Source organism: Myotis davidii, unplaced genomic scaffold, assembly GCF_000327345.1.
Source record: "Myotis davidii unplaced genomic scaffold, ASM32734v1 scaffold441, whole genome shotgun sequence".
In the NCBI taxonomy this organism is placed as follows: domain Eukaryota; kingdom Metazoa; phylum Chordata; class Mammalia; order Chiroptera; family Vespertilionidae; genus Myotis; species Myotis davidii.
Genome location: NW_006291818.1, coordinates 2,496,972 through 2,507,508, shown reverse-complemented (window position 1 = coordinate 2,507,508; position 10,537 = coordinate 2,496,972). Strand labels below are relative to the sequence as shown.

The 10,537-nt window shown below is 38.7% G+C and overlaps 1 protein-coding gene across 1 annotated transcript in view; it reads left to right on the top strand.

Moving 5' to 3' along the window:
- Nucleotides 1–9,116: 9,116 nt before the first annotated feature.
- Nucleotides 9,117–10,537, top strand: part of TEX9 (testis expressed 9) — a 66,875-nt gene continuing 65,454 nt past the window's right edge. The window contains 2 exon segments of the mRNA XM_006765239.2: nt 9,117–9,170; nt 9,275–9,360. Of these exon segments, the coding sequence (XP_006765302.1) occupies nt 9,144–9,170; nt 9,275–9,360 (113 nt within the window). The 5' untranslated portion in view covers nt 9,117–9,143.

Below are 10,537 nucleotides of genomic sequence, written 5' to 3'. Positions count from 1 at the left end.
AAAAAAAGAGCGGAGGGTTCTCTTGCTCTCCCCTCCGCTCCTTCACCAGCAGCAGTGTTAACATGTATTAGTTCACACAAACACTCCATCCATGCTCTTGTTCCGGCCCTCCGGTCCAGTTTAAGAACCCACTGTGGCCCTTGAGTCAAAAAGTTTGCCCACCCCTGGTCTGGGGTGTTGCCTGAAATTCTGTATTGTATATAAATTTATATAAAAATGTTCAAATATGTGTAGAATTCAATGATGGAAAACTAGTTTTGACTTTGCAATTTCCATTTTATAGTAGAAGTAACCAAAACCATTGCTTTCACAGAGTTCTTCCTTACTCAAAAAAGGCACTGTGAGAGATGTGTGTCAGCCATGACTTGACTTATAGTTGATTCTTTTAGTCATTTAGTAGGTAGACAACGATTATCTGAAAAACACCAAAAAATTGGTATTACCAAGGCAGGACGTGAGGAGACCTTTGTCATTTGGGGGATGACAGATCAAAGTATGGTGCAGCTTTGCTACCAGATCTAATAATTATTGTCCATAACCATTGTCATAGTTAGGAGATTTTTTAATAATTACAGCTAATACTCAGCTTCTGGTCAGGAAGGATTTAACACGCTCTTGCCTGACCTCACCTGACATTAATTACACAATGTTTGAAGGTCGGGAACAGCTGCTGAAAATACATAGCAAAGAATAAGGGGTGTGAATGTGTCTTGCTGTTTGCTGCCAATTGTCAATCTGTTGAAGAAGAACATCCAGAAATCATCCCTCCCTCCCGAAATAGATTGTATAAACATGTTTAGGGGCAGCAGACAGATGGAAAATTTTTTCTTAACTATTCATTTTATGTATTCAGCATGGCTCTTGTAGGAAGTTGAATTTTTTATACCATGGGACTAGTCTGTTTTTTAAAACTTAAAAATTTTTTCTGGTAATAATTCTAAAGTAAGTCATTTCAGTAAAGATATGGGTTTTACTGAGGCATCTATAACATTTATAAAAAATATTGAAGAGGTAACAGTAGCTTTTTTTTTATAGGTGAAGAGAAACTGAGAACTTTGTCTATGTGAATTTGTTACAAAGTCCTTTGATAACTGAAGCTGAAAATAGAGTTAAAGTTTTTCAACTAAACTTACACCAAGAGATAAATTAAGTTGGTTTCATAATCCTTCTCCTATTGTCTTGACTGGACTGGCCTTGTTTTCTTTTTATCCACTTATAACTACTGTATACATTTTAATGTACATTTGATTTATTATATTGTTTGCATTTGCTTGGTGTAATTATACTAATGCATATACTTTTGTTTTTTGTTCTGGCTGTTCCCCTTCATGACAACCATAGTGAAAAATGAATAGTTACTTCCCACAGATGCCTCAAAGAAATGTTTAGCTTTGGATATTTTTAAGTAAAAAAATAAATGAAAATAACAACCATTATTTAATTTCTGATCTCTCTATAAAACTATTTGGGGAAATATAAAATCGTACCAGTACAAAAAGAAACATTTTTGAAAATGACAACTTACAGCTTCCCGAGTTGGGAATAATAGCTCCTTTTAAAGTTACATTAATGTAAAAGGAATCAAATAATTATTAAAAGAGATTAGCACCCATGATTAAAATTGCCTTTTTAAATGACTTATTGAAAACCAAATCTAACAAAAAGAGATAATGTGGTAAAAATTTAAAGTGACACATAAAGAAACCAACATGCAGCCGTTTCGCCGGTCAGGCCTCAGCCTCAGACTTTTGGATATGGACTGAGGCGGAAGAAATATGCCACCAGAATTTGGCACCAAATTCCTCAAACATATTGTTGTAGTAGTTGACTCCCACTCATTCCCTTGTAACATGGCTTCCATTTCTTCTTCTTTACCATAAATATCTTTCCAGAGACCAGCAGGAAATCCAGAGGCCTTTTCTCAGGCTGCCTGTTGCCTAATCTTTCCATTGTGTTTCAGATGGGTAGCCTCATGTTGATTTCATTTTATTTTTAGCATTCTAAGTATTATAAAAGTAATATGCATTCTTCGCAGTGGGTTAGGACATACAGATTTTAAAAATCAGTTGTGATAGATAACCAAGGACAACATTTTAGTGGTATCTGGCCTGGCCTTTAAACACATTTCTATACTTCACACGTTTTTATCCTGAGTTACGGCAGTTGGGATCAAAGATAGGAATCATTCTTACATTAATACTCCGATGTTGCTCGCTTTCACAATCTGTGCGTACAGAGGACATTACTCACTTCTGCAGTATCCTTCAAATATTTTTGGGAGTCCCTAGAGCTGTCTCTCTGGTACTTACAAACACATCTTACTCTAAGGTACTGCTGCTGCTCTGTGAGGCACTATCCCCTTCCCTCCCACCAAGCATTGTGGTCTCAGCTGAACACCAACATGGACTCTTTAGAGCCCTTGAATTGTCAAAGCAGGGCCGATCTCCAAAAGTAAAGAGATGGGGAAAAGATAGACCAGGGCAATGAATTTAAAAATTCCACGTTAGTTATATTTATATCAGATAAAACTGACAAAGCAGAATTCATTATTGGAGATAGATTATTGCATTATGATAAAAGGTTTCGTTTCACCAGTTTTTAAAACTTACTTGCTTCTACCACATTTCAATACTAAGATGTCCTTGTTTTTCTTCGCAGTTTAAAATATCTGAAGTCAGAAGGCATTTATAGTCACAGCCAGATAACTGGCAGAAGCAATGTGATTATCACTGCTTGAACATTCATACCAAAACTTGCAGAATGGGTGTCAGAAGTATGAAAGTAAATTCTGGAGAAAATTGTAGAGCATTCTTAGTAAGTGTTGTACAACCAACACTTGATGGTCAAGAGAAAATACTGCATGGAGAGGGATGGAGATCTATGACTCTTAGATGCAAAGTGATTTGAACAAGTGAAACTGAATATGAGGAACTTTTAGGGATACTTTAATCCATTTATTTCCCCCCATCTTTAGTGAGAAATAACTTAAAATGAAACTCACCTATATTAAATGTACAGTTTAATGAGTTTTGGCATTTAGATATGATCATGTATCCGCCACTACAATCAAGACATAGAACATTTCCAACAACTAAAAGTTCCTTGTGGCCGGTTGGTGTGACTCAGTGGACTGAGTGTTATCCCATGGACCAAGGGGTCCCAGGTTCGAATCCTGATCAGGGCACATGCTTCAGTTGCGGCTGGATCCCCACTCGGGGGTGAGGAGGGAAGGGGTGTGTGTGTGCAGGAGGCAGCTGATGGATGTGTCTCTCTCATGGATGTTTCTATTGCTCTCTCCCTCTTCCTTCCTCTCTATCTAAAAATCAATAAAAACATATTTTTTTAAAAAGTTCCCTGTGGCCCTTTCCATTTAAGGCCTTCCTTCCTCCTCCAATTCCAGGCAAACATCAATTGCTTTCGGTCACTATGGTTTGACTTTTGCAGAATTTAATATTAATGGAATCAAATAGTTTATTTTGTGTTTGACATGTTTTCATTTGTCTTAGGTTGCTGTGTTGTATGATAAGTATATGTCTTGATAAGATACTGCCAAATTGGTTTCTATATGGTGTGAAGTATGGATCAAGGTTAAATTCATATGGATTTATAATTGTTCCAGCAGTATTTGTTTAAAAGCCTATCCTTTGGCTCCATTGGATGTTTTTGCACCTTTTTGGGGTCTACTTCTGGACTCTCTTCTCTTCCATTGATCCATGTGTCTACATTTCTTATCAATACTATACTGTCTTGATTACTGTAGCCTTAAAATCAAGTATTGTGAGTCCTGCAACATTGCTCTTCTTTCTTTAAATTATTTTGGCTAGCCTAGTTCCTTTGTCATTCCATATAAATTCTAGAATCAGCTTGTTAATTTTTACAAAAATCATTCTGGAATGTTGTTTGGAGGAAATTTTACATCTTCACAATATAGTCTCCTAACCCATGAATATAGAATATCTTTCCATTTATTTGGTTTTCTTTGTATCTTTCATCAGTGTTTTGCTGTTTTCAGCATACAGATTTTGCACATATTTTGATATATTTATACCTACACATTTCATGTTCTTTTGGTGCTATTGTAAATAGTACTGGATTTTAAATTTCCAATTGTTCGTTGCTAGTATTTAGAACTACAATTAATTTTTGTATATTGAGATTTAAAAAAAATTTTTTTTTTTTGCTAAATTCACTAAATAATCCCATGGATTTTTTTTGGAGATTCTTTGGAATTTTCCAAATAGGTAATCATGTCATCTGTGAATAGAGATCGTTTTATTACCTTCTTTCCAAGATTGATTGATTGATTACCTATTGCACAGGATAAAATCTTCAGTTTTTCAGTATGATTATGAATAGGAATGGTGAGAATAGAAATTCCTGTCTTTTTCCTCATATTAGGGGGAAAGCATTTGATTTATTATTATTAAATATGTTAGATGTAAGTTTTTTGAGATGCTCTTTATCAGGTTAAATAAGTTCTCTTCTATTCCCAGTTTGAGGAGGTTCCAACCCTTTATAAAAAATATATTTTTATTGATTTCAGAGAGGAAGGGAGAGGGAGAGAGAGATAGAAACATCAATGATGAGAGAGAATCATTGATTGGCTGCCTCCTGCACACCCCCCACTGGGTATCAAACCTGCAAACCAGGCATATGCCCTTGACCGGAATTGAACTTGGGACCCTTCAGTTCACAAGCTGATGCTCTATCCACTGAGCAAACCGGCTAGGGTTCCAATCCTTAAAAAAAAAAAAAAAAAACTCACAAAGTAGATATTATTATTAGTAGGAATTTTAGAAAATTGATATATTTAAACCTACATACATGTTTACCATTTTATTTGTTTACCATTCTTCTGTCATCTCAAAGTGTTCCTTTTATTTCTTCCTAAAGTACATCTTTTAGAAGTTCCTTTAGTATGAGCACATGCTAAATCTTGTAGGTTGTATGTATCTGAAAGTATCTTTATTTCACCTTCACTCTTGCAATATAGAATTAATGAGTGAGTGAGTGCACAGTTCTAGACTGAAATTATTTTCTTTAATCACTTTGAAGATACAATAAAATCCCCTCATTATAAGATTAATTAAGATGAAAAATTTCAATTGTAAAGAGAAAAGTGGGCTTATTTTAAAAATTAAAGAAATGAGTCATCTGAGTGTGTCTAGCTGATTGGCTAGTAGTTCTAGTGGTCTGACTCTATAATTAAAATCTTTGCTCATCCTGGTTGTGGTTTGGCACCACTTGGTAGTGGCTGTCTGTTTCAAAATAAATGTCATCTGGTGCCAATTCTGGATCCTGTCTCACGGGCTAGAACTTCCAGAACAGTGGAAGCATTTATAGTAATCTAATTAAGCTGGGGCCCATTTAATCAGTCTGATCAAAGGAGATAGGGCTGGAAAAATACTGGTACGAAAGGACTCACCCTCTGCCTCCCTGCTTCCTGACATAGGGTGCTTAATTTTTCCTCACCCAGCTTAACCCTTTCCTCCATGTCCTCCACTCAGAAGATAAAAATGTATCCCATCCAATTTGAAATGAGGGCTAGATAGAAGGCAGTCAATCATTAACGATTATTGGTGATTAATTACCAACTAGAGGCCTGGTGCATGAAATTCGTGCACTTGGGGAGGGGCGTCCTTTAGCCCGCCTGCACAGGGGGACATCTTTAGCACTGCTGCAGAGGTGGGAGAGGCTCTTGCCACCGCCATTGCACTCACTAGCTGTGAGCCTGGCTCAGGACTTCTGGTTGAGCAGTGCTCCCCCTGTGGGAATGCACTGACCACCCAGGGGGCAGATCCTGCATTGAGTGTCTGCCCCCTGGTGGTCAGCACACGTCATGGCAACTGGTTGTTCCGTTGTTCAGTCAATTTGCATATTAGCCTTTAATTATATCAGATAATACTGGATCCAAACTTTCATTATAATGGGGCTTAATATACTGGGATGTCACTCATTATATTACTGTTGCCTGGCTTCCATTGTTGCTATTAAAGCAACTGCTTTTAGTCTGTTTTGTTGTAGGTTGTCTGTTTTTTCTCTCTGGCTGCTTTAAACATTTTTTTTTTGGTGTTTTGAATTTTATGACGTCTCAGAATAGCTTTTTAAATTTATCCTTTTTGTGACATTTTGTGCTTCTTGAATCTGTGCATTCATGTCTTTTTTAAATTCTGGAAAAGTCTAAGCATTTAACTTTTGAAATATTGCTTCTCATTTCTTAAAATCTCTCCATGAAATCTGATTATTATATATGCCAGATCTTTTAAGTTTAACTTTTATAATTGTTTGACATTTCTTTCATATTTTTTACATTCTTATCATTCTCTGTTTATTCTGGATAATTTTCTTAGTTTATAGTTTACAAATTATGTGTGCCTAATCTGCGATTCAATCCATGAGTGTTTCCATTTCAACAGACATGTTTTTGGTTTTTTAAAAAATATATTTTTTATTGATTTTTTTAGAGAGAGAAGAAGGGAGAGGGCAAGAGAGAGAAACATCGATATGAGTGTGAGAAGGCAACATCAATTGGCTGCCTCCTGCATGCCCCCTTCCAGAGAGGCAACTGGGCATGTGCCCTGACCAGGAATGGAACTGGCAACCTTTGGGTGCACAGGACAATGCCTAACCAACTGAGCCACAGCATCCAGGGCTCAACAAATAATATGTTTAATGCCTAAAAGCTTCACTTGTTTATTTGTCACATCTGCTTGCTCATTTCTGATAGTCTCTGTTGCTTGTTCATCTTATGATTCTATCCCTTATTTCTTTAAATATTTTCTAAATAGATATTCTATATTTCACAACTAATAAAATTTCAATGTCTGGTTTTCTTGAAGGTTCTAAATATTTATTATTTCTTCTGATTTCTCATTCATGGTGGCTTGCTTCCTTTCGGGCTGGTCATTTTTTATGGTAAACTCACATTTTCTTTAGCTCAATCCAGGAATTGGTTGGGCCTAATTAGAAATATTTTTGTCAGAAAAAGATTTGTGTTTGATTTGGCTACTACTGATCTAGAACTATAGTGAACTAAGTGGTTTAGAGCAAGGATCTCAGGCTCAGCTCCAACATATTACTGTTGACCTGAGACTTGTTTTATGGGCATTTTCTCAGGATTGTCCTTTTATTCTTAATTGCCTATTTGAAGAATCAGTTTTGTCTATTTGAAGGGGGCAGAGCGCTGGAGTGGGATATGTCAGGATTAGAAGGACATAGAAATTTTCCTTATATTTAATTTTTCTCTCTATATATTCTCTTCTTTTGCTCTCTTTAAGCTTAAATTGCTCTTCTTTCTCTCATTGCCCAAGGCAGAAGCTTAGATTGTTGATTTCAGATTTTTCTTATTTTCTAATGTATGCACTTAATACTAAGCACTCTTGACTAAACAACTGCTTTCACATTTTGGTTATTCTGAATAATGCTGCTATAAACATTTGTGTACAATCTTTTGTGTGCAGTATAAGTTTTCATTTTTTAAATTTATTTTTATTGATTTCAGAGAGGAAGGGTGAGGGGAAGAGAAAGAGAGAGATAGAGACATCAATAATGAGAGATAAATATTGATTGGCTGCCTCCTGCATGCCCCACACTGGGGATCAAGCCCACAACCCGGGCATATGCCCTGACCGGGAATCAAACTGTCACTGCTCAACCACTGAACCATGCCAGCTGGGCAGTTTTCATTTTTCTTAAGCATATACCTAGGGGTGGTTTGCTGGATCATGTTGTAACTCTTTGTGTAAACTTTCAAGAAATTACCAGACTGTTTTCCACAATAGCCGCACAATATTATATTCCAACCAACAGTATAAGAAGGTTTTAATTTATCCATATTTTCCCCAACACTTGTTATGATCTGTCTTTTTGGCTACTATATAGTCATCCTAGTGGGTGTGAAGTGGTACCTCACTGTGATTTTGATTTCCTTGAAGACTCATGATATTGAGCAACTTCTCATGTGTTTTTGGCTATTTGTATGACTACTATGCCCTGATCCGCCCATTCAGGATCCTTGCCCATTTTTTACTTGGGTCATTTATCTTTTTATTTTTGAGTTTTAGTAGGTCTTTATATATTTTAGACACAAGTCTCTTATCAAATATAAGATCTGCAAATTTTTCCTCCCCTTCTGTGGTCTGTCTTTTCACTTTATTTATGGTATCCTTTAAAACGAAATGTTTTTAATTTTCATGCCACCCATTCTATTAATTTTTCTTTTGTTGATAGTGGTTTTTGGTGTCATAGTGAATAAATTGTTACCTAATTCAAGGTGGTGACATTTTACACGTATGTTTTCTTTGAAGAGCTTTATAGTTTTGGCTCTTAAGGTTAGGCCTTTGATCCATTTTGAGTTACTTTTTGTACATGGTGTGAGATAAGGGTCCAACTTCATTCTTTTACAGATGGACATCCACTTATCCTGGTACCATTTGCTGAAAAGACTATTCTTTCCCCCATTGAATGGTCTTAGCAGCCTCGCTGAAGATTAGATGACCCTAAATGTAAGTTGATTTCCCCCAAATTGGAATTTTGGACTCTTTACTGTCTTCCAGGCACAGTCCTCAGCACAATTCGTTTACTCCTCATGTTAATTGTGAACGGGCACTATCGTTACTCCCGTTTTTACAGATGAAGTACTCGAGATAACAATGCTTTGTCCAAGATTAACTACGTGGCTACTGAGCAGCACAACCAGGACATCAACGGAGGCTACTGACTTGAGAGCCTGAGCTCCGACGCATGCCATGGATAACTGTGAGCAATCAGAACTGACAATTCCACTGAAGAGTTAGTTCATTGAAAACAGAACAGGGGGCGGTCGGATTGGCCACTAACTTGGGAAAAGCACAACAGAGTAGGGGCTTTACTATCTTGCTTCGCACTGAGAATCAGACATGCACCTGCCTTCTTCGGTTGAAACCCTTCCGTGCCAACCTGAGAGTTTATATGTCAACGCAGCACACTGGCTTCTCAGGTTCCCGGCAGCGTTAGCGTGCGCAGCGCCGAGGGGCAGAGAGGTCGAGGGACCCCCGCCCCCGCCCTCGCGGAGTCAGCGCCTTCAGCGTGAGGATGCCCGAGAGGAGGCAACTCTCGCGGGAAGTTACTCTGTTGCCTCGGTAACGGCGTCGCCGCCGTGAAAGATGGCAGGTCGAGGTCATGGCGTGAGGGTCGGTTCAACCCCAGACTCCTGGGTCGCGTATAGGTTCGGGGCGGGCTAGAGGACCAGAACCTCTTTTCACTCCGGGTCTGAACGTCCCCGTCTCTTTTCCAGAGACGGACAGGGACTCCGCTCCCGCCCCGCGTTCAGCAGCCTGCTGCGCCGCGCCGGGACCTCCTCGCCAAGGAGGAAGAATATAAGTAAGACATTGGGCGGTTCACCTCTTCCTTCGTTCTTTCGCCTAAAAGTGAGGCTGCTTACACGGGCTTTTCCTGGTGACGGGAGCGTTCGGACAGCTCACTGCCCAGCATTCTCTCCCGTCTTTTAACTTGAGTTCGCCTGCGCCCAACCAAGGTGTTCGAAGTGAGCGAAACTTTAATTTAATCCGAGCCAACATGTTCGTCGGTGAGATGATACTGCTGGACGCGGTTTGGACAGCCGGAATTGCCACGGATAGCTCCGTTTATAGTTTAAGGAATTCCACTTAATTCCAATTCCCCTGAGTTTACGTATGTAAATGTCTTGTAGGCTTGGTTTCTACATAGAAAGCCTGTTTCTCGGGGGCCGCGGGGGGGGGGTTGGAATTTTCTTGTCCACGTTTGGTGGAGTTGGGAGGAGGATTTCATTTCTTTATCAGCTCAACGTAATTGCAAATGATCCTGACAACATGCGTTTTCATTCTCAGACGATTCCACTCTTCAGCCCCCAGTTTTCACACAGACGCCGAGAATAACCTTTTAATGTGATCATGTCATTCCCGTCCCTGAAATTTTGCAATGATTCCACGCTGCACTTCGAAAGCTCTGTCAGATCTGACTCTGGCCTCTTGTTTGACCTTGTGCTCTTTCCTTTTTGCCTCCCACACTTCGGCCTAACGGGCCTTGGAGTGTCTCGGCTTTTTCCTGGGGGGCGGTCACACGTGCTTTCTACCCGTAATGCTCGGAGTGGCCTTCCTTGACTATGCTAAGTAGGCACCCCTGTTGTTGTTGTTCTTCTTTTCTTTCTTTTTTTTAATTAAATCTTTATTGTTCAGATTATTACATTTGTTCCTCTTTTTTCCCCCCATAACTCCCCTCCTCCCAGTTCCCGCCCCACCCTCCGCCCTCACTCCCCACCCACTGTCCTCATCCATAGGTGCACGATATTTGTCCAGTCTCTTTTTTCTATTTAAAGAGAACCGTTAGTATTAGAGAGTAATGGGAGATAAAACAGGAAAGTAAAGGCAGAATGGAATTACAGAGAACTTCGATTTACAAGTTTGCTTAGCTGATTTAACATTCTTTTAAAGAACTAGCTTTATTTATTAGAGGTTTTTTAAAAAATATATTTTATTGATTTTTTACAGAGAGGAAAGGAGAGGGATAGAGAGTTAGAAAC